Source organism: Bombus vancouverensis, chromosome 17 (assembly GCF_051014615.1).
Source record: "Bombus vancouverensis nearcticus chromosome 17, iyBomVanc1_principal, whole genome shotgun sequence".
Classification (NCBI taxonomy): domain Eukaryota; kingdom Metazoa; phylum Arthropoda; class Insecta; order Hymenoptera; family Apidae; genus Bombus; species Bombus vancouverensis.
In genome coordinates this window covers 1,216,385-1,241,902 of record NC_134927.1, presented here as the reverse complement: position 1 = coordinate 1,241,902, position 25,518 = coordinate 1,216,385, and the positions used below count along the sequence as shown (strand labels likewise).

Sequence of the window (25,518 nt, the reverse complement as noted above, 5' to 3'; positions counted from 1 at the left end):
ATTATCATTTCATTCTAGATATCAAGATCAAGATTAACGGTATTCACTGTCAAAAGTAGTTTTCTTTAAAATAACCATACCTTTGCTAACAGACTCGGCATGGCATATAATGCGAGTATACCCCATACCGATAAAAATAGGCCATGTATTTTTGGCACCTGTAACAGAACATCCAATATTCTTAACGCATCGATTTGCATATATGAACGTTGACAATGAATACCTCGAAAAAAATTGTAACACGAAAATAGGAATATTCGAACACTTACGGATTTTGCTTGAAAACTTAAACGATTACGGTGTCACAGACGAAATTCGAGCAGCTCTATATAACAAACCGAAATTCCGAACGCCTTATCGCGTGTGACCGTCTGGTCAGCACCCGTTCTCTGCCGCCTGAGTGGCATTCGATCACTCCAGCCGTTCTCCGAAGTTTACACTAAGTATAAACAAAACCTTCTCCCACTCCAACGAATGGAAGAATATAAATGCTCCCTTCAAAATCATCCAGTCAGTCTAAAAAAAATTCTTAACTAATCCAAGTATCGAAAGTGTATCATCGCGAACCGAAAAAATTGTATAAATTGAGTAAAAAATAAAAAGAACTTCATCTCCTTTTCGGAAATTAACAAGTTCCTTATTTTTATCTTAATTTTACCCGACATTTTTGGCGATCCTGCCAGGATCTATTCACTTCAGTGCAAACGAAATTACGATTTCGGCGTACGCGCATCATGGAAGATCGAAGGATCAACGGACCCAGTGCGAATCTTTGCTACTACGAAGCCCTGCAGCAACTTTCAACGTTCCACTACGGTGAAACTAGACGAGAGGACTACGGTCAGCGCAGAGCAAGCCTACGAATAAGATTCGGAATCTAGAACCAACCAGAGAGGAAACATCCCTGAGACTCCTCAACGGTCATAGCTACTACGGTAAGCTGAAAAATCTGGATTCATTTTCACGATACCGTGTGAGAAAACCCAGTTTCTCAAGCGCTTCGAGTCCAAATAGCAACATTAGTTCAGAATCAATAAGCTTAATTAGAATCATGCCCACATCACGAAAAGACAAAGTCGAAACTATTGAAACCGTTTCTACAAACGGAGGTACGGACAATTCGATTCGTGCCATACTCGACGTGATACAAAAACAAATTGAAATTCTTGCGCAACGTGTAGAAGAGACACAACGGACGGCCGACAGTGAAAATAAGAAGCGTGCAGCGGAAATAGAACTATTAGGCAAAAATATCTCCAAAATAAAAATAGGACGCGTCGCTACTACAGAACTAGGCTCCCTTATTACTATGGACGAATCTGTTGCCGCGAGAGATAGAACTTCCCCACCATGCGTTCCAATTCGAACAGAAGAAGACAACCATCCCTCTTACGAAGACCGTCCACCGCAATTCGCCTCTCCGAGCTTACGGGCCAAAGACGCGATAGTATGTATTCCGCAATTAAACGGCGAAGACAATATCGGAGTAGAAGAATTCATACGCGAAGTACGCGAATTACGAGCCATGTGTAGCGAACCCACGCTACTATTAAAAATGATCAAAATCGGGAAAATCACGGGTAAAGCCGCAATGGCCATCTGCAATATACCGATATACGAATACGCACACCAGTACGATGCCCTAAGACGAAACGTAGCCATCCAAGACTCTGTTAGAGAACATCAAGACCAGCTACGCGAAACGAGACAGCGTCACGACGAAAGTGTGCAAAGCTATATCATCAGGTTCCGCAGAGCGCTCAATAAGTTACAATACAGTATAACGAACGAATACTGTGACGAAATTACTAGACGAGCTATGAACGACAGGATTTTAAAAGACTCCGTGATCGATTTTATCCGAGGCCTGAAAGGCGAAATAGGACAATTACTACTCGCCAATCCGCCATACAATATCCTTGAAGCCGAAAAGAAAGCCACCGACATCGAGCGATTCTTCAGGGAAGATCAAAATCGACGACCAAAACCAATAGAACGATTACGACTCCCTGAGCAGCAACGACTAACAACCAATAATCCTAATCCGATCATTAAAAAACCAACTCCAACACCCAATCCAATGCCAAGAAGCTTCCGACAAACCGAACAAATACCACTTGTCCAAAGGACACAATTAAAATGCTTCAAATGCAACCAGATCGGACATGTCTCCAGTCAATGTAAAAATTTTCGAACACCCAGCCAATTTCCGAGACCACCAGCAGTCCACAATCTCGAGACACACAAGGAAGAAATAGAGAAACCAATAGACCAGACTTACGAATTAACGCCACAACAGGAAGGCTACCCACAGTACTTTTACGATCCGACGGACAGCGACATAAATTCCTCATTGACAGCGGAGCAGGAATTAATATACTCAAGCGAAGATGCGTATTACGACCAAGAATAACAAAAGAACGGAAATTCTCTAAATTTAAAACTAACGAACACGCTTTGATAAAACTATTTGGCAAAACTCTAGAATTTTTTGTGGTAGAAGACAACTTTCCAATTATAGAAGACGGCATACTCGGTTTGCCAGCCCTATCTAAATTCAAATTTGAACTCTCGAATCAACAATTAAAACTTGACAATAATATACTTTTATTGCAACAGGAAAACGACGTACCTCCAAAACAAGCAGTGTCAAAAACAGTCTACCTGGAAGGAAAACCGACAACGATATGCTTTATCAATGGTGGTGAGTGCCCAGCCAAAATGACTAATTTTATCGAAAATTCAAATACGTACGATCAAGTCTCCACGTTTAAAGATTTAGCTAGACTTTCGCATATAGAGAAAACCCTCCGTGAACCAATCGAAAAGATGTTGCTGTTCTACCTCGACGTATTCAATCTAGAGACCGACTTATTACCATGCACTAACCTTGCTAAACACACAATAACGTTAAAAGAAAATAAAATCATTAACACAAAATGTTACCGACCGCCTGAATGCCATAAAGAAGAAATCAAACGACAAATGGACGAAATGCTACAAAAGAACATTGTAGAACCATCTGATTCTCCTTACAATTCACCAGTCTGGGTAGTACCAAAAAAGGCAGACGCCTCAGGGAAACAGAAATGGCGAATTGTAATAGACTTCAGAAAAATAAACGAACTAACTGACCAGGACGCATATCCATTACCTGACATAGACGACATACTATCCCAACTAGGCAACGCAAAATTCTTCTCAGCCCTCGATTTATCCTCCGGATTCCACCAAATCCCAATGGACATAGACTCTAAAAAGTACACAGCATTCTCCACACCACAAGGACACTATCATTACAATAGGATGCCATTCGGTTTAAAGAATGCACCTGCAACATTTCAAAGCATGATGGATACCGCGCTAAGAGGACTCATAAATAAACATTGCTTCGTATATTTAGACGACATTATAATATTCGGACAGTCGATTGAAGAGCACAATAGCAACCTCGCGATAGTATTGCAACGCCTACGCGAACTCGGACTCAAAATACAGCCGGACAAGTGCGAATTTCTCAAACCAGAATTAGAATATCTTGGACATATAGTAACCGCCGAAGGTGTAAAGCCAAATCCCAAAAAATTAGAAGCCGTTAGCAATTTCAAACAGCCACGTAATCCCACAGACATCAAATCGTTCTTAGGACTAGCAGGTTATTACCGTAAGTTCATCAGAAACTTTTCTAAGATCGCGAAACCATTGACCGAACTTACAAAAAAGGAGACACCATTTCATTGGACAGATAAAACCCAGGAAGCATTCCAGACATTAAAAGACAAACTCTGTTCATCACCCGTACTAAAATTCCCAGACTTTGCGAAACCATTCACATTAACGACTGACGCCAGTAACGAAGGTATAGGTGCAATCTTATCACAGGACGGACATCCATGTTGTTAGATCTCGCGAACTCTAAACCCACCGGAACGAAATTATTCCACTACGGGAAAAGAACTTTTAGCAATAGTATGGGCCGTGAAACGCCTCCGACAATATCTGTTAGGACGGAAATTTCTCATCCGAACCGATCACCAAGCACTAAAATGGTTACAGAATTGCAAAGACCCCTCATCACGCTTGATGAGATGGCGATTAAAACTAGAAGAATACGAATACGACATAGAATACACGAAAGGAAAAGATAATACTGCAGCCGACGCACTATCTAGAATACATGTTCTGACCAGACGACGCGAAAATTTGAACATAGAACTCGATAAAAAATATCACGATTGGGAAAAATCTACCGACGCGTTACCCAAAATTCTCAAAATGACTCCGAACCGTAAATCTTTCTGTCAATTATCCAAAACAGAGCTAGGAAATTACGACAGAATCGAATGGTTAACTAAATTAAACGAAATTATTCGTATAAACGAAAAGATAGGTATAGGCGACGACAGTTTCACAGAGACCGAGAAGAACGCGATCAAACGAATTTTACTATTCCTGAACGACACCGTAAAAGAATTAAATTTTGCATGGGAACCAATTCAAACATATAGCGACGAAGAAATAGACGAATTATTGAAAGAAAATCACGATTTAGTAGGACACCCCGGTATACAAAAGACATACGACCGCATTCGTGAACGGCACAGAGTACCAGATTTGATGAAACGCATACAACATATAGAATCATGCGACACCTGCCAAACATCTAAAACTACACGTATCAGACCGCGCGAAGAACCTTGTATCACCGACACACCCCTCGAACCAAACGATAAAATTGCTATGGATTTATTAGGCCCACTGAAAAAGACGAAAAAAGGCAATCAGTACATTCTATCCATACATGACAAAATGACAAAATACTTAATACTCGTACCACTAAAAACTCAGCAAACGGAAACAATTTGGAACGCACTCTTGAATCATTACATTTACATCTTTTCCGCTCCAAAAAAGATATTAACTGACCGCGGACAGAATTGTATATCTAGTTTAATGCAACAGTACGAAGACGTCTTCAAAATCAAACATATCAAAACGACATCCTTTGTTACGCCGCCTAAAACATCTGCACGCCAGCCCGCGCGACCGGACAACAACCGACCTGCGTAACGTCACTTCGACCCTCAATAAACCTAAGGGCCCACCATAACTTTCACTTTCCTGTATTGTTTCGCCATGTGTCGTCAATCTGTTTATCCTGAAGAATGTCTTAAGCCTAAAAGTATGTTCGACGCACATCTGGTTTTTTAGAGAGGTCCTTGGGTTTATTAGTCGCACTTAAAACACGGAGAAAGCGGGTATGCACCCATGAGGAAAATCTGAATAGCCCTGTAATAAAACAAGCTAGATTTTTCTCACGCACACAGTCATCTATCCACCACGATGGTAGGAGACTCCCTACTCATCCCTTCGAGCAGTAATGCAGGTCATGACCAATCGACACCTCGGTTCGTTACCCTCACTTTTCCTAACGAAATTGGGAACAACGAATCCGCGTTCTTTAGGCACAGGGGCACACCCACACCGAACTTTTCTTCCGTATGAAAAAAGGAGCGACAATCAGTCTAAAAACTAACGTCTAACGCGGCAGTCTACACATAGCGCGAGAGTCGCATACTTCACGCAAATCTTTTGTCGGTTCTCGGTGTTGTCGAACATACATCTTCTCTCCTAAATATATTATAGTGCTAAGTCCATTAATACATTAATTTCCATTATAAGAGCCCTGCTCTAGCGTACATATCTATCGCATCTTCGTGCGACAAGTTGTTGACTATTTGTTTCTCTACGTCAGTGTAATCTAAGTGTTGGAAATATATAATTTATAATTCTGTGAATCACAGTGTTATACAAACTCAATCACCCCTATTATCTCAACGGAAATCAGGGGATCGATCAATTCGTGGTGTCGATTGTTATAATCGTAACGGGGATTTACGACCCCCGTTGACGTCTCTCCTCGCGATTACGTCTCCCCGCGATTGGTCGAAATTACATGGTCCTTCGAGCCGGATTTCGTGTTGCCAAAAAGTGCACTGACCAGTGACTATACAGTGTCGCGTGAAATCCAAGTTCCAACCACTTAGTCAGCTGATCAAGGGAACCGCCATCGGAGAGAAACACCTCCGTCGCTCAGCATCTACACGAACCCACGCCGCATCGTAACGATCATCAACCGAATCCCAGATCAACGTCCATTTGATCAAGGTAAGATCGTTCATATCATTAAAATAAAATATGGCCCAGGCTGAATCAATCAGCACGTTACGGCGTAGACGAGGCGCCCTAGCCCGTGGACTAGCAGCCATAAGACGCGAACTCGATGAATACGAAGCGTCCGGGAAGGCAAACAGACTCGTCCTAACATCTTGCCGCAGCTCGTTCGATGAACTTTGGAAGAGGATACTCGAGGTTCAATACGAGTTAGATGTGTTAGATGAGGGGGAAGATGCGCGTGTAGATTCGTTATCGCAAGAGCATCGGGAGCTTGACGTGCGGTTCCTAGGGCTCTTTGAGCAAATCTCAGCAACAACCCCGTCGACTACAAACATAGGTGAGACACGCCGGAAACCAGAGCCAACCACCGTTCCAGAGGTCCGCGTGCCCCAATTCGACGGCGCCCTCGAGAACTGGACCTATTTCTACGACACGTTCTCATCCATAGTGGACCGTAACGAAAGTTTGACGAATGTCCAAAAGTTCCAGCATCTACGCTCATCTATAACTGGACGGGCCGCACAGAGTATCCAGTCATTAGAACTCACAGAGGCCAACTATTCCATCGCGCTTGACACACTGAAGGACAAGTTCAATTGCCCCCTCCAAATCTGCATGCGCCATTGGAATTTGATGCGCAACTATCCGGAAATCAAAAAGGAAACTCCAGAAGCCCTAGAGGATTTGTTGGAAACCCTCAGCGTAAATCTAAAAGCGCTCGAACACCTAAAACAGCCCGTCACATCGAACATAGCGATGATCGAATTGATCGCGTCGAAATTGCCCTCGTCCAGCCTGCGTAAATGGCAACGCACACTGCCCCGCCAACAGGTGCCCTCCTATCAGCATCTGATAGACTTTCTCAAAACACGGGCGAACGGGACTCAATTCCTCTCTAAAGAGAAGGAATCAAAAGGGTCAGCCCACAAACACCACCGTCAGCGGACCACCATACCGCATGGGCGAACCCTTGCTACAACCATCAGAACGGTGGTGTGTCCGACCTGCAACGGGCCTCACGATATCAGACACTGCAAAGTCTTCAAGGCCAAATCAGCGACCAAACGTTTTCAGATCGTGAAGAAGGCATCGTTATGTATAAATTGCCTAGGCAGAGGACATTCGCTGACACAGTGTACATCGGGTTCGTGTCGTATCTGCGGTCACCTACATCATACTTATCTACACCGCGAACAAACCCAGGTAGACTCACGGTCGTCGAGCGGTCGATCTTCGAGCGGTCGATCGTCGAGCGGGCGATCGGCAAGCGGTTGGTCGCCGAGCAGTCGGTCGTCGGACAGTCGCTCATCGAGCGGTCGGTCGTCGGGCAGTCGCGCACCGAGCGGTCGGTCGTCGGGCAGTCGCGCACCGAGCGGTCGGTCGTCGGGCAGTCGCGCACCGAGCGGTCGGTCGTCGGGCAGTCGCGCACCGAGCGGTCGGTCGTCGGGCAGTCGTTCGTCACACAAGCGAGCCCCCACCGGACAATCACCATCTGGATCTTCGAAGTCGCGGTCGTCCCACAAGTCGAGGCGAACATCCGACACTTCACGGAGACGGACATCTTCGTCTCCAAGAGGGACGAAAGAGCATGCCTCGTACGAGTCACACTCAGCCCGGATCCAGAACACCACCCCAACCTTCTCGTCCAAGTCCCAACCGGGGCACAACTGACTGTCTGAGACTACGACAGCAAGGGGGATCGGACTAGCAAACACATCTCCCCATACCCCTCTGCATCATGATCTGTTGGCCACAGCACAGATCAAGGTTTTGAACAAACAGGGACAACCAATCCGAGCCCGAGCCTTACTCGACACTGGGTCGAGCATGAACTTCATGACGGACAAGCTCGCGAATTCCCTCGGTATAAAACAAGGGAGATGTGCGATCCAGATCGGAGCCCTCGACAATTTGAGCACCACGGCAAAACGATACACCACGGCCACAATCACGTCGACGGACGGCAAGTATAAGAAAACTTTGAGATTTCTTATTATCCCCGCCATATCGACCTTCATACCAAGCGAGCCCATCGACCCCTCGAGTCTGGGATTACCCAGAAATATTCAACTAGCCGATCCCCAATTCCATTGCCCAGCCCCGATCGATGTCTTACTTAGCACCGGATCAACATTTGCGTCGCTGTGCATCGGGCAGGTCAACCTGGCGCAACCAGACGAACCTGAACTACGTCTACAAAAAACACGGTTCGGCTGGGTAATCGGGGGGAGTCCAGCGTCCCAAACCGCGATAAATACGTTCCACGCAACTACAACGGCTCTGCAAGAGGACCTCGCACGGTTTTGGGAGATCGACGAGGGACCGGCCACTACGCATCTTTCGGAATCTGAACGACTATGTGAAGAACATTTCCGAAACCATGTCCGACGAACCAAGGAAGGCAGATACATCGTTGCCCTACCATTCAACGAAAAGCTTTCCTCACTAGGGTCATCGAAGGCCGCTGCAATGAGCAGGCTCGCCTCTCTTCATCGCCGATTCCAACGCGACAAACAATATGAAACCGCGTACAGTGCTGTGATCCAAGAATATTTAGACTTGGGTCATATGACGAAGATCAACACGGATCACGCCACCGACCAAGGATATTATTTACCACATCACGGCGTGATCAAGGAATCGAGCGACACCACCAAGCTCCGAGTTGTGTTCGACGGCTCAGCTTCAAGTACCACGGGAGTGTCCCTAAACGACGCCCTTCATACGGGCCCGAAATTACAGGAAGACCTGAGACACATCCTATTGAGATTCCGGTCATTTCAATATGTCCTTACCGGCGACATCGAAAAAATGTACCGTCAATTCATCCTACGTCCAGAAGATCGTCCTTATCAAAAGATTCTGTGGCGTGTTGACAACGGAGAGATCGAAACTTACCGACTCAACACCGTAACGTTCGGTCTATCCGCAGCCCCGTATCTGGCCATCCGGTGTCTCAAACAGCTGGCAGAAGACGAGGGACCTCGATTTCCGAGAGCAGCGCAGATCCTACGGCGAGACTTCTATGTCGACGATGCGTTGACCGGAGCCGATACGAAGGACGAAGCCTTATCAGTCAGGAATGATCTCACGAACTTACTTAAGCTAGCCGGTCTAAATATCCGCAAATGGGCATCAAACGATCGGGATCTGCTACGAGGACTACCTGAGGAAGACACCAACCAGAAATTACATCTCGGTGAGTCATCTACGTTAAAAACACTCGGCGTCTTTTGGGATTCAGCCGACGATGCCATACTATATTCAGTCAAGACGAACAGTGACACCTCCCGAGTCACAAAGCGATCAATCAGCTCCGTCATCGCACAAATCTATGATCCACTGGGATTGCTCTCGCCGGTAATCGTTCGAGCAAAAATGATTATGCAACAGATCTGGACATTGAAGGTAGATTGGGACGAATCCCTTCCGACAGACGTACACACCGAATGGATCAAATACCACACCCAATTGCCGTTGTTAAATGCGGCAAGGTTCCCTCGGAAGACCATCATAGAATCCGCAACGAAAATTGAGCTACACGGATTCTGTGACGCTAGCGAAAGGGCATATGGGGCGTGCGTCTACGTGCGGACGACGGACCGAAAGAACAATATTTGGAATCGACTCCTCACGGCGCGGTCGAAGGTAGCGCCGCTCAAATCGCTCTCCATACCACGTCTCGAATTAAGCGGGGCACTTCTTCTGACATCCTTGATTTCGTCAATACGACAGGCCCTGACGACCAAGATATCGAGGATAGTATACTGGACTGACTCCACCATCGTGCTCCATTGGATCAGGTCTTCGCCGCACACCTTGAAGACATTTGTGGCGAATCGAGTCGCTGAGATACAGACCAAGACCAATATCTCCGACTGGCGTCATGTGCCTACCGACGATAATCCAGCGGATCTCATCTCCCGAGGCCAGACGCCCAAGGAATTCCTATGTCCGTCCATTTGGAAAAACGGGCCAAGGTGGCTCCTGCAAAGCGACAACTATTGGCCGGTCTGGAATCCGACACCGGTAGTCGACCTCCCGGAGCAAAAGAAGACGATCTGTCTGAAGACGACTATTAACGATAACACACTCCTCCATCGTTATTCGTCTTGGCCAAGACTAATAAGAATCGTCGCCCGGTGTCTTAGATGGAGACATAAGCAACACCGATCTGCCCATCTCACCACAGACGAACTGACTGCAGCGCACAACCGACTCATAAAAATCGTCCAATCCAGTCATTTCGCGCCTGAAATTCGGATCCTCCAGAAAAATCGAAGCGAGGACGTTGGAGGGAAACTACAGCCATTAAACCCCTTCCTCGACGAAGATGGGCTACTCCGGGTAGGAGGACGACTAGCCAACTCCGCCATACCCTTCAGCCAAAAACACCCGATCATCCTACCAAAGTCCCCGGTGACAGAGCTAATTATAGAGCAAGAGCACCGGAACAATCATCACACGGGGACACAAGCTACACTATACGCGGTGAGACTGCGCTATTGGCCAATCGACGGCCGTAGCCAGGTATGGCGCACTCTCAGAAGGTGCGTCCGCTGCTGCAGAGCCAACCCTCCACCAGTGGAATACTTGATGGGTGATTTGCCAGAGGCGCGTATTACCGAATCGCGGCCGTTCACGAACGTCGGAATCGACTACTGCGGCCCATTCTACATCAAGGAGAGGAGGGACCGCAACCGACGTAAAATCAAGACGTACGCCGCCATATTCGTCTGTCTGGCGACAAAGGCGGTCCACATAGAGTTAGTCAGCGACCTAACCACCGACGCCTTCTTGGCCGCGCTGCGCCGTTTCATCTCGCGGCGAGGATACTGCGCAACGATCCTCACCGACAACGGCACCAATTTCGTTGGGGCTAACCGGGAACTGCAAGAACTCCGGACGCTATTGCAGTCCGACGACCACCAGGATAGGGTACAGACTTTTCTCGCCGACCGACAAATACAATGGCGTTTTAATCCCCCGAACTCACCACATTTTGGCGGTCTATGGGAAGCCGCGGTTAAAGCGTTCAAACGCCATCTCATCCGCGTGGTCGGCACGGAACTCCTGACCTTTGAGCACCTCAACACCCTCGTGATAGAAATTGAGGCCATTCTCAATTCACGCCCACTGACTCCCATCTCATCCGATCCGAAAGATCCTCCTGTCCTCACTCCCGGACATTTTCTGATCGGTGACACACTAACCAGTTTACGGGAGCGTGATTTCAGGGCAATTCCATCAGGCCGGCTATCCACTTGGCAGCGCATTCACCAGATTAAGCAGCACTTCTGGAGCAGATGGTATCGAGAATACCTAAATGAGCTAACCCGCCGCAACAGATGGGACAAGGGCAAACATAGCATTCGTGAAGGCACCGTAGTAATCCTCAGGGAGGATAACGTGCCCTCTATGCAGTGGCCTTTGGGCCGCGTAATCAAGGTCCATCCAGGAGCCGACGGAATCATCCGGACCGCTACCGTGCAGACGGCAACAAGCATCCTGGACCGCGGTGTCAAAAGACTGGTCCCCTTACCCATCCACCCAGATCCAGACGAGGCCGAACGTCCACACGGAACGAAGGAGGTCATCAACGACACACCTGACTCCACAGCCAGAATTTGATCGGTGCCCTCTCAACGGGGGGAGGATGTTACGCCGCCTAAAACATCTGCACGCCAGCCCGCGCGACCGGACAACAACCGACCTGCGTAACGTCACTTCGACCCTCAATAAACCTAAGGGCCCACCATAACTTTCACTTTCCTGTATTGTTTCGCCATGTGTCGTCAATCTGTTTATCCTGAAGAATGTCTTAAGCCTAAAAGTATGTTCGACGCACATCTGGTTTTTTAGAGAGGTCCTTGGGTTTATTAGTCGCACTTAAAACACGGAGAAAGCGGGTATGCACCCATGAGGAAAATCTGAATAGCCCTGTAATAAAACAAGCTAGATTTTTCTCACGCACACAGTCATCTATCCACCACGATGGTAGGAGACTCCCTACTCATCCCTTCGAGCAGTAATGCAGGTCATGACCAATCGACACCTCGGTTCGTTACCCTCACTTTTCCTAACGAAATTGGGAACAACGAATCCGCGTTCTTTAGGCACAGGGGCACACCCACACCGAACTTTTCTTCCGTATGAAAAAAGGAGCGACAATCAGTCTAAAAACTAACGTCTAACGCGGCAGTCTACACATAGCGCGAGAGTCGCATACTTCACGCAAATCTTTTGTCGGTTCTCGGTGTTGTCGAACATACATCTTCTCTCCTAAATATATTATAGTGCTAAGTCCATTAATACATTAATTTCCATTATAAGAGCCCTGCTCTAGCGTACATATCTATCGCATCTTCGTGCGACAAGTTGTTGACTATTTGTTTCTCTACGTCAGTGTAATCTAAGTGTTGGAAATATATAATTTATAATTCTGTGAATCACAGTGTTATACAAACTCAATCACCCCTATTATCTCAACGGAAATCAGGGGATCGATCAATTCGTGGTGTCGATTGTTATAATCGTAACGGGGATTTACGACCCCCGTTGACGTCTCTCCTCGCGATTACGTCTCCCCGCGATTGGTCGAAATTACATCCTTCCACCCACAAAGTAACGGATCGTTAGAACGGACACACGCAGTAGTAACAGACATGTTAAAATCGATACAGCAAAATTCGGATGAAGAATGGGACGATCAACTTAACTTTGTATGCCTTGCATATAATACAATGATACACGACTCTACTGGTTACACGCCATTCGAACTCACATTCGGACACCAAGCCTATCTTCCCTCCACAATATCCAAGAATCCCCAACGCACATACGCAGACGAAATCACGTTCCGCAAGAAGGAATGGGACTCTAGACTCCGACACGCTCGCGAAACATTGATCAAAAGTAAACATCGATATCAGAGCGATCAAAGACGTAAGATTATAAAACCTCAATCAGTTTTCAAAGAAGGAGACTCCGTTTTAATACATAACGATCATAAAAGGCATAAACTTGATGTGGAATGGTTAGGACCATACACGATTGATAAAGTATGTACTCCGTACTATCTGATTCAAGACAAAAAGATACACGGTAATCGTTTAAAACCTTACTTTCCAGGTCGACGCTCCTCTTTGCCGGAATAGTATCCGCGCAGATAAATATTACACCATTTAGAAGGAAACTCTGTATTCGTAGAAAACATAGGAAAAGGATATTTGTACAGCGATACTGCCAATGTTATAGTAGGATTAGAATCATATAAATTAACAATAGACTCACGTGCAATCAGCAAACAATACGTCGAAGAGTTAGGCGGATTACAAAATCGCATCAATAACCTAAAACAACTCGCAAAACACTTGAAAGCGTTAACACATACCCGGAGCACACGAGGTTTGCTTAACATCATAGGTTCCGTATCGAAAAGTCTGTTCGGGACTCTCGACGATGATGATCTTACGCTCATAAACGAAAATATGGACAAACTATTCGGTGATAATAATAAAATCAAGACCATAATAGCTAATCAAACAGCACTTATTAGAAAAATTGTAAACTCAGAAAACCTACACCACTTAGAGAGATCACATAGTGATATATTAAAATTACAACAGCAGGCAAATATCGATAGATCTATGCTTAAGATGATCATGAAAGTCGACACCGCGATGCAAACTTTACACTTCCAATTAGATGAAATACTTAACGTCATGATATTAGGCAAACAAGGAATAATTAGTCCACAAATACTTGACCCCAATGAATTCATAGAAAATTACGCCAAGGCAATAGGTAGCCAGATGTACAACACCGCGATTTCTGCCAAAACCGAACATTTTCAATTCATACTCGACATCAGTGATCTTAAAATCTTCACAATAGATGACAAAATATTTTTCAAAATCATAGTACCTGTGGCGGCACGGGCCACGGAACTGTTCAACGGCTCCGGATACAAAGCGCGACGCCGCCAAAGCGAAACACCGACGTGCCCAATGTATCATCGATATCTTCACACTCTTTCCGCCGAATTCTCGGAAGAGCATACACGTGCCAGCACTGGCGGCACATCTAATGAATGCACGCTAGTGGGGATATCGATGGGCTACGAAGGGAAGAATCTGCGCGATCCGAAACAAAAAGCAGAGTCAGTCTGTCTTGCGCCATTAAAAGTGTAACTCCTCGGTACTATTCGCATAGCAACGCGTCGAATGACCTCTCGGTGTCTATCGTTATTTGTTAGTTGTTACCTGTTGTCTGTTAAGTGTAATTGTTGATTGTTCATTGTTAACTCTGATTGTTGATTAGTTCTAATAAACTGTTATTCGTAAAAACACCAAGAGTAGTTCCTTACGCACCTATCACTATACCACCTCAAATTGGTGACTACCGACGTGATTTGACGTAATATTTAGTGAAAGAGGTGACAGTGATAGTGCTATCGTTTTAACCACCGATTTTGAGTGCACCGCGACGATGGAAGGTAATACACAGGGAACCATAGCCAGCCAGGTGATCAGCATGTCTCCACTGCTGCCCACGAACACGGCGGCATGGTTTGCCCTTCTGGAGAGACAATTCGAGGCAGCGCGAATTACGGAAGACACCATTAAGTACGTGACGCTGGCAAAATGCCTCAACGATCAACAGCTCCAGGACGTCGAAGACCTAATGACGAACCCTCCAGACATCGGACGCTACGAAAAATTAAAACATGCGCTCATTCGCAAATTATCCGATACGGACGCGACCCGGATAAAGAAGTTGGTGGAAAGGGAGGAGATGGGAGATAGAAAACCATCCCAGTTTTATCAACACCTAAAAAAACTCTCCAGCCCCTCCACGCCCGATGATTTTATCCTCACGCTGTGGAGGAACCGATTACCCGCCCGCATCAGGCGTATCCTCGCGGCAGTCGACGATTCGGACCCAGAAAGGTTATTGCGGCAGGCGGACCTGATCGCTGAAGAATTCAGGGAGGATTTTCAGCGCACCGCCCGGGTAACGGCAGTAATGGACCCACCAGCGCAAAACGCTGGAGCATACGAACCAATGGCCGCCGCAATCAACGTGTTGAGCGAGCAAGTATCACAGTTGCAGGCACAGATGAACGCGTTGAGCATGATTATATAATCGTCGACCACGATCACGATCACGCGCGCGTTCGCGATACCACCGACGTTCGCGCTCGCGAGATCGGCCACGGCAAGACGGTCTGTGCTTCTATCATGCAAAGTTCGGAGAACGCGCGAGGAGCTGTCGTGGAAGTCGGGAAACGAGACCAGCCGTCCGTAGACGCGGCAGACGACGACGGCCTGAGATCCCGCCGCATCTTCGTTACGGACAAGGGAACGAAGATTTCTTTCCTCGTAGACACCGGCGCCGACATCAGCGTATACCCCCGCAGTAAAATCCATAGGCACGTCAAGAAAAACGCGTACGAACTATTCGCGGCCAACGGGACGCGCATCGCAACGTATGGTACCACTGCGATTGGCCTTAACCTGTCCCTTAGACGAGCCTTCAAGTGGAACTTCGTAATTGCTGACGTTCAAACGCCTATCATAGGCGTAGATTTTTTTAAGCCATTATGGGTTGCTCGTGGACCCGCGAAACAAACGACTCCTCGACACGACAACCCAATTATCAACAAGGGGATATGCTGCCACGACGGAAGAAATATCCATCAAAACCGTAATCGGCGAATCGGTCTACCATCGACTTTTGGCGGAGTTTCCGGATCTAACTCGTCCACCGGCCTTCGGACGAGAGAAAATCCGACACAGTGTGGTACACCATATTGAAACCACACCCGGGCCACCCGTCTACAGTAAACCTCGACGTCTCGCACCGGATCGGCTCAAGCAAGTCAAGGCGGATTTCGCAACAATGATCGAGCAAGGAGTGATGCGGCCATCGAAGAGTCCATGGGCATCACCCCTGCATGTCGTCCCAAAGAAGGACGGAAGTCTACGACCATGCGGCGACTATCGTGCGTTGAACGCTCGCACCATACCCGACAGGTACTCCCCACCACATATCGAAGATTTCGCGCAACATCTATACGGTAAGCGTGTCTACTCAAAAATCGACCTTGTCCGCGCTTACCACCAAATCCCGATCGCGCCAGAAGACGTTAAGAAAACCGCGATCACGACACCTTTCGGACTTTTCGAAGCAACCAACATGATGTTTGGGCTTCGAAACGCCGCGCAAACGTGTCGAAGATTCGTTGACGAAATTACCCGTGGTCTAGACTTCGTGTTCGCTTACATAGACGATTTCTTAATCGCATCCGAAACCGAAGAACAACATCGCGAACACCTTCGGATTTTGTTTGAACGCTTAAACGAGTATGGCGTAGTCATCAACCCAGTAAAGTGCGAATTCGGTGTGAACGAAATCACATTCTTGGGACACACCGTAAACGCCGACGGGATAAAGCCGCTAGCCGAACGCGTTGACGCTATTGTAGAAGTACCGCTCCCCGGGACCGTTAAAGCACTACGCAGGTACCTCGGTATGATTAATTTCTATCGACGTTTCATACCGGGGGCCGCAAAAATTTTTCAACCCCTAAACGACCTATTAAAAGGAGGAAAAAAGGGCAACGCGCCCATCAAATGGATAGAGCAATCCGAAGCCAGCTTCCGCGAATCGAAACGCGCCCTCGCTAACGCCACGATGTTAGCGCATCCGATACGTGGCGCACCTGTTAGCCTCGCGGTAGACGCATCCGACTATGCAATAGGAGCGGTCCTCCAGCAACGCGTCAACGACTCTTGGCAGCCGTTAGGTTTCCTTACCAAACCGTTGAACTCCGCGCAGCGAAAGTACAGCGCGTACGACCGCGAATTACTCGCTATGTACACTGCGGTAAAGCGATTTCGACACGCCATTGAAGGGAGAAATTTTACAATTTACACCGATCATAAACCCCTTACATATGCGTTCAACCAAGATCCCGATAAGTGTTCGCCGCGACAATTCCGGCAACTAGATTACATCGGACAATTCACCACCGACATAAGATATATCAAGGGGTTAGACAATAACGTTGCCGACGCTCTGTCACGCATCGAAGCGATAGGAAAGTCTGTGGACCATCGAGCTCTCGCCGCCGCGCAAGAAGCCGACAAAGAACTAAGCAACATCGTCAACTCCGGTACATCCGCGCTACGGTTAAAGAAAATACGTTTCCCCGATCACGACGTAGAAATATATTGCGACGTATCGGGTGACTTCGTACGACCGTACGTACCGAAATCCTTGCGGCGCGACGTATTTAATTCGCTCCATGGACTTTCCCATCCAGGGATACGTGCCACTCAAAACCTGGTGACGACGCGTTTCGTCTGGCCGTCCATAAACAAGGACGCCCGAAATTGGACACGACAATGTATCCCGTGTCAACAATGTAAAGTCACCAGGCACGTATCCTCACCCGTCGGAACATTCGGAGAATTAGCGGGCCGTTTCGAACACTTACACATAGACATTATCGTGATGCCATATTCAAAAGGCTACCGATATTGTCTAACGTGTATCGACCGTTTTTCGCGTTGGCCCGAAGCCATTCCCATCGCCGACATGGAGGCGGCAACCGTCGCTTCGGCTCTCCTTTCCACGTGGATATCTCGTTTCGGCGTGCCTTTAAGAATAACGACTGATCAAGGACGCCAGTTCGAGTCGAACCTATTTAACGAACTATGCCGGTTGCTCGGCATCAGACATTTGCGCACGACAGCCTATCACCCCGCGTCCAACGGGATGGTAGAGCGCCTCCACCGACAACTAAAAGCAGCAATCAAATGCCACGATACGAGCAACTGGGTGGATATCTTGCCGATAGTTCTATTAGGCATACGAACAGCTATTAAAGAGGACTTAAACGCGACGGCAGCCGAAATGGTTTATGGCACCGGCATACGATTGCCGGCAGAATTTTTCGTACCGACTAAACGACAGGCCAATTCGGAATTCGCAAGTCGCCTAAAAGACCGAATAGGAAAAATCAGGCCTCATCCAATTACGCGACACGGCGAAAAGAGAACCTTCGTGTACCGCGACCTCGAAACATCGCCTTACGTATTTCTGCGTCGCGACGCCATCGGAGACCCCTTACAACCACCCTACGACGGGCCGTATCAGGTTATAGAGCGAGGAAAAAAGACCTTCACTGTTAAAATAAGCAATAAAAACGTAATAGTGTGCATAGACCGATTGAAACCCGCATTTCTTTTTAACGACAATATTGAACACCATAGCACGGAAAAGCGCAATGTAACAATACCGCCCGGTGCCCGAAACGAACAAAGCGAAGGGGACTCAAGAATTCATCACACCACACGCGCGGGCAGGAGAGTTCGATTTCCTGATCGGTTTCAGGCGGGTCTCGGATAGGCGTGAGGAGCCGGCGAACGTACACCCTTGCCTGTAACATTTATATATTTTTCATTTATATAGCGTTATCACTGGTAAGGGGGTACTGTGGCGGCACGGGCCACGGAACTTTTCAACGGCTCCGGATACAAAGCGCGACGCCGCCAAAGCGCAACACCGACGTGCCCAATGAACCATCGATATCTTCACACTCTTTCCGCCGAATTCTCGGAAGAGCATACACGTGCCAGCACAGGCGGCACATCTAATGAATGCACGCTAGTGGGGATATCGATGGGCTACGAAGGGAAGGATCTGCGCGAAGAAAAACAAAAAGCAGAGTCAGTCTGTCTTGCGTCATTAAAAGTGTAGCTCCTCGGTCCTTTTTGATAGCAACGCGTCGAACGGCATCTCGGTGTCTATCGTTATTTGTTAGTTGTTACCTGTTGTCCGTTAAGTGTTATTGTTGATCATTAATTGTTAACTCTGATTGTTGATTAGTTCTAATAAACTGTTATTCGTAAAAACACCAAGAGTAGTTCCTTACGCACCTATCACTATACCACCTCATACCTTTAGTCTCTAAAACAGAATGGAACATATTACAAGTATATCCTATCCCGAGTAAAAGAAATGGAGTATTTTTGGCTCCAGTAGTCGAACATCAGATATATTTAACTTCAGGTCTTTCATTTATAAACGCTGATATCGAGTATTTCAACAAACTTTGTAAGAATCGAGCCGGAACCACTATATGCAAACAAACACTACCAATCCATGACAGAAATTCAAGAACCGATTGTCGCAGCGAAATAATAAATTTCAAACCACACATTGAACATTGTCAAATAACTGTACTTAAGATTGAAGACATTAGCTTTATACCGCTCAAAACTAGCAACTGTTACATTGCGATACCAGCAAATCCGATAGAAATAGACACCATTTGCCAAACGAAACATACCTTACAAAAACTTGACAAGCCTTCCATCATAAGAGCCAACACTTCTTGCGATATATTGTACAAAGACGAACACATGCGTATAGGCGAAACAAAAAATGAAGTCATATACGAAATCAAAACAAAAACCCTAGCGCTCAAAACAAACGATAGTTTCACTCATCTGTTAGATAAACTCGAGCGAGCACCGAAAATAATAGATAATTTACAAGGCTATAAAACAACGATCGATAAAATAGGCGACGAGATAGAAACTCTTAATTTCGAACACAGAATTAAAAATATACAGTATTGGGGACTAACCACGCTCCAGATATTAGGGTACATAGCATTAGGCATACTAGGTATATATGGATTAAACAAAATAGGGGTATTCAAATGCATCAGGAAATGTATACCGAACAAATTATGTATCAATTTATTTTGCTGCCGAAATGAAACTGTAATCAACAGCCACAATGCAACAGCCCCACCAGTACCACTCACCCTGGCCTCAACACCCAACATCTATATTCCAACCAACACATACCACTCAGATGAAGAGGAGGAATCAGCTGTAATTTTCAAGCCACGTCAAGTCCGATTCCACAAAAGTCTTCTGAAGAAAACTTGAGGGATCAAGTTCAATCTAAGAAGGGGGGAATGTCACAGACGAAATTCGAGCAGCTCTATATAACAAACCGAAATTCCGAACGCCTTATCGCGTGTGACCGTCCGGTCAGCATCCGTTCTCAGCCGCCTGAGTGGCATTCGATCACTCCAGCCGTTCACCGAAGTTTACACTAAGTATAAACAAAACCTTCTCCCACTCCAACGAATGGAAGAATATAAATGCTCCCTTCAAAATCATCCAGTCAGTCTAAAAAAAAATTCTTAACTAATCCAAGTATCGAAAGTGTATCATCGCGAACCGAAAAAATTGTATAAATTGAGTAAAAAATAAAAAGAACTTTATCTCCTTTTCGGAAATTAACAAGTTCCTTATTTTTATCTTAATTTTACACGACAACGGCGTAGTCATCAACCCCATAAAGTGTGAATTTGATGTGAACGAAATCACATTCTTGGGACACACCGTAGACGCCAACGGGATAAAGCCGGTAGCCGAACGCGTTGACGCAATTGTAGAAGTACCGCTTCTCGCGACCGTTAAAACATTACGTAGGCACCTCGGTATGATTAACTTCTACCGACCTTTCATACCGGGGGCCGCAAAAACACTTAAGCCACTCAACGACCTGTTAAAAGGCGCGAAAAAGGGCAACGCGCCCATCGAGTGGTCGGAGCAATTCGAAGCTCGCTTCTACGAGTCGAAACGCGTCCTCGTTAACGCCACGATGTTAGCGCATCCGATACCTGGCGCGCCCATTAGCCTCGCGATAGACGCATCCGACTATGCATTAGGAGCGGCCCTGCAGCAACGCGTCAACGACGCTTGGCAGCCGTTGAGTTTCCTTACCAACCTTTAAACTCCGCGCAGCGAAAGTATAGCGCGTACGATCGCAAACTACTTGCCATGTACACCGCGGTCAAGCGATTTTGACACGCCATAGAAGGAAGAAATTTCATAATTTTCACGGACCATAAACCCCTTACTTATGCGTTCAATCAAAATCCTGATAAATGTTCGCCGCGACAATTCCGACACCTTGATTGCATCGGACAATTCACCGCCAACATACGGCAGTCTGTGGATCATCAAACTCTCTCCGTCGCGCAAGAAAACGAGAACCAGTCACGTATCGGTACTTTTGCCTAAGCCACCCCACAACCGAAGTCCATTGTTTATTGTTAACAACATACAAACGTAATACTCATCTACTGGTCAACAAACGTTATAAAAAAAAACTCCTTCTCGTCCGATAACGAAAGTTAAGATGAAGAAAGTACTTAAATGGGTGACAGCTTGGGAACTTCCCGTGGTGTTGACCTTTTTGTTTTTCCAATCCTTTTTACTTTCCTTAATAATCTATTTTTAATAATCTATAGTCGAAACATGGAAAAATAGAAATGATTTAGTATTACGCGACTAATACCATATATCACTCATTTTTGCACACATTTATATTTTTTCACATATTCTATTTTTGTACATTAAAAGCAAATAAGAATATCATTTATTTCGGCTAACGCTCATACCGCGCTGAATGGAATCGTTCTCGTCTGAAGGCAATTTGAGAGATGGGACAGAGTTTGGATCTTTGGATGTAAAAACTTGATTCCTCTGTGGGGCATGCTATCAGTCCTTTTTAGAGATATTTTTTATTTTGTTTGCCCAGTGTTGATTTATAGAGTTTGCGAATTCTTGTTTCAGTTGCGATTTTATTAACATTATAGCAGCTACTTTAGGAATTCTAAGTTTACTCTTTTGTCGTAAGAATAGTTGTATTTTAGATTGTTTAATTTGGATAGAATGTAGCTTTTGTCTCGCTGTAGTTTTTTAATTTTATTATTGATATAGGACTCGCAAGAATTTTTTTCTTTTAAGTTTGGTACGGATTCTTGAAGAAGGGTTTGTATATGTTATTCTATTTCGTCTATAAGTGAGTCGATTTGCCTCTTTGTTAGATTGACATTGTTGTGGATATTTAGGTCGCAGTTCTTTCCAGCTGATTTTGTAATTTTTTTAGTTTATTTCTTTGTACTTACACCTGGGTTCGTCACTCTGTATTTCTAGGGTTAGGAAGTCAGATGTATTTTTGCTTATCTGGAATACGAGAGCGCTATGGTCGCAATCGTAGTCTATAGTTTTGAGCGGGTTAGTTGCCCGTAAATTGAAGGAATTGTAATTGATAAAGGAATTGTAATTGTGTGTCTCCAAAGCATATGTCTAGGTATGAGACTCCTTTTGGGCAAGAGTCAATCCATTCTTCCTGCGTTTTTAATGATTGTTTTAGTTCGTTTAATTGTGTTTGTTGTTCATTTAGAGCTTTGAACATGCTTTTTTTGAAGACCTCGATAAGTTTATTATGTCCAGTTGGGGTATGGTTTTAATTGGATTTGGATTTTGCATTACGCGCGGTAATAAATTTGTTAGATGTGGTTGGTTTTCGGAGACTTGGTTTCGGCTTATTCCTTGTCGTAATATGTCTGAGAACTTTAACTACGGAATGAATTTGCGGCTTATTTGAGCAACGCATTTGTTTTTGATTCCTTGCATTTGTTGATATTTTTGCAAAGTTTTTTTGCAAAGTTCAACGAATTTTGGGCATCCTTTATACAACGCAGGATATCCGTAGTTTTTACAGTTCACGCAGTATACTTCGTCTTTATTTACCGCGTCCACTTTTTTTATTTTGCACTCGTTTGGTCCGTGCGGCTCCATGCAGTTTACATTTGCGACATTGCGTTATGTCATTTTTTCTGACTTTTTCCCATTTTACCCTAAAGTAATTTATGCGGTTCATTTTTAGTAGGTTACTAATATTGCTTTGTGGGAATTCTTGGATTATGTAAATTGGGAGCAATACATTGTTCTCTATGGATCTTTTTGTTGAGAAGCGCCAAACCTTTATCAATTGGACGTCGGACATCTGTAGTGCTTGCAACTCTGCGAGTATCTCTGTCTCGGAGAAGCTATTGTTTAGACCCTTTAATACGATCGTGTGGTACTTCCCTGATTTGAGTATATATGCGTAATCGCTGTCTTGGTTGCAATTAGGATGTCTTTCATTTTGTTAGTCTGGTATATTTCGTAGAAATAGCACGTGTTTATCTGCGTGTATTCGTTTAAAGTGGAGTGACTGTGTTTAGAGCCTCTTCAACCAGTTTTACCGTGCCCTTCGTGTCTTGGAGGATGATGTTTATTGGGAGCGGGTTGTCTCTATTTGTAGGGACAGTGGTGTCTGCGTTCTTCCTTGCAGAGGCTAGTCGCCTGTCCGGGTTGTGTCTGGCTTCTCGGCTGCGTTGTCGCTGGAGATGGGCCCACTGCGTTGTCCATTTCGCTGGGCTGCGCCAGGGACGTTGAGGGTGTCGTTGGTTATGATACATTTCTCGGTCCATTTATTATTCTCTCTCAGACTTGTGATTTCCTCTCCCGAGAGGCCGTATGCCTACTTGCTTTATTTCGTAGGTTTTCGTTCTTTTTCCTTATTATTGTGGATTCTTTTATTGTTATTATTTGAGGGCGTTGCTGATTGCTGATAATGGGGAGCTATCGGCTGAATTTATGGTTTCGTTTTTTCGGCGGTCCGCGTCTCCTGTTGTACTTTCCTCTTTGCTTACACTTTCCTGGCTACTCTCTGCCCTGTTGTTTCCCTTGGTCAGGTTTGGCGAATGGTTGAGTTTCCGCGTCCTTTAGGTGCCAAAGCTTGTGTTGCCAAGAAAGTTCTTGACCCACTTATGCTATATTATTCTTTTGGTTGCTTCTTTCATTCTATCTATCTTCTTTCCTTCTCTTATTTTCTTGATTGTTTTTCTAGTGAGCATTATTTATCACTTTTCGTTATTTAATATCACTGCATAAATTGGCAAACTCACTAACAAATCTTACGCCTGGTATTTTTTGCCAGTGAGATAGGACCTGCTGGGGGTTCACAGCACTCTGACGAGAAAGAATGCATTCAGCTCGGAATGAGCGTTAGTTGAAGCAGTCAATTTTGTTATTTAATATTATTCAATAAAAAATATTTACAACGTACAATTATGTAGGAGGATAAGAAAGATATGTCAAATCTTGTCCGGCATCGTTTTCAAGAAAATGGAGTGCGAAGTTAAGTAGGGGCAATTTCATAATTGATTTTCGCGAAAACAAAGCGGAAAATGTCATTTTACATTTTCGACTTCATTTTCGCCACGCACAGGGAATCATCGTCCTTCGGTTTGTGTCACAATTTTCGGCACATGTATCTTTGCATTCTTTCAAACGACATACGTATGTATAATACTTGTACGTTCTCCAATTTCGAATATTGAATACATATAACATTATCGGAAAATATAAACAAAGCAATATACAGGGTGGTTGGTAATGGGTGGTACAAGCGGAAAGGGGGTGATTCTACGCGAAAAAATAAGTCGAAAATATAGAATACAATTTTTTTTTAATTTTTTTTTTTCTTTAATTTTTCCATCGAGACAACGATCTACAGTGAGATCCGTTATAACAAGATGTGCTAAAGTACGCACGTACCGAGCGAAAATTCAAAGTCGATTTTCTTGAAAACAAAGCCTCAAACGAAACATTTTTATCCTATATTTTCGACTTCTTTTTTCGCGTAGAATCACCCCCTTTCCGCTTGTACCACCAGTTACCAACCACCCTGTATAAGTAAACGTGTATGCGAGAATGATACAACGTATGGTGATAATCGTTTGATGCTAAAAAGATATTTTCTCGATGTATACGACTATACAGCTTATTAACACTTAGCCAACCGCGCTCGCACAGGCTAACCTATACGCTGTCCACCGTGCATTTTTCCAAGTAAGGAGGACTTATATTCGCTAATACTTGAAAAACAAAGAAGTCTAAAAATTATTTAAGTGGTCAATTATATTTTGCGGTAATGATTTTGTTTAACGATTTCACATATTGTTTATACAAAACATCAAATTAAAAGTATAAGGAGATATAGGTAAAATTAAAAACATTAAAGATGACTAAAGATAAATGAAACGACTTGAAAGTGAAGTTGAAAATTCATAATGCATTTTAATATTTTTTTACAGTGTGGTATTGTTCGACTATAACTTTACTTAGTCATAACTGATAGTGTAACTTTTTAATTAATTTTAAGAACACTAAATTGGTGTATTTTATTACATATTGCACTTTATAAAAGCGGAAAAAGAGTAGCAATTAATTGGAAACAATTCCAGGTAAACAATAACTGATAATTACAACAACAACAACAACAACAACAAAGAAAATGCGTCGCTAAAATCAAAAAGGGAGATCTCCCCGCGTTCGGTCACTCATCGATGTTCTCCACAGAGGAGAGATCCGATGGTTCGGATGGCTAAGTGTTAAGAAAAGTAAGAAG

General features: G+C 45.0%; 1 protein-coding gene across 1 annotated transcript; it reads left to right on the top strand.

Moving 5' to 3' along the window:
* Positions 1–6,198: 6,198 nt before the first annotated feature.
* Positions 6,199–11,808, top strand: LOC117163901 (uncharacterized). The gene is made up of 2 exons (XM_076626141.1): positions 6,199–7,321; positions 7,934–11,808. Exons 1-2 carry the CDS (start codon positions 6,199–6,201, stop codon positions 11,806–11,808), a joined length of 4,998 nt encoding a protein of 1,665 aa, XP_076482256.1.
* The last annotated feature ends 13,710 nt before the right edge of the window (positions 11,809–25,518 follow it).

Excerpts from the sequence above, each read along its gene's own strand:
- LOC117163901 (XM_076626141.1), top strand. The coding sequence starts at position 6,199 with ATGGCCCAGGCTGAATCAATCAGCACGTTACGGCGTAGACGAGGCGCC. Across the intron at positions 7,322-7,933 it reads GCTGACACAGTGTACATCGG|CACAGATCAAGGTTTTGAAC; the intron begins GTTCGTGTCGTA and ends TGTTGGCCACAG.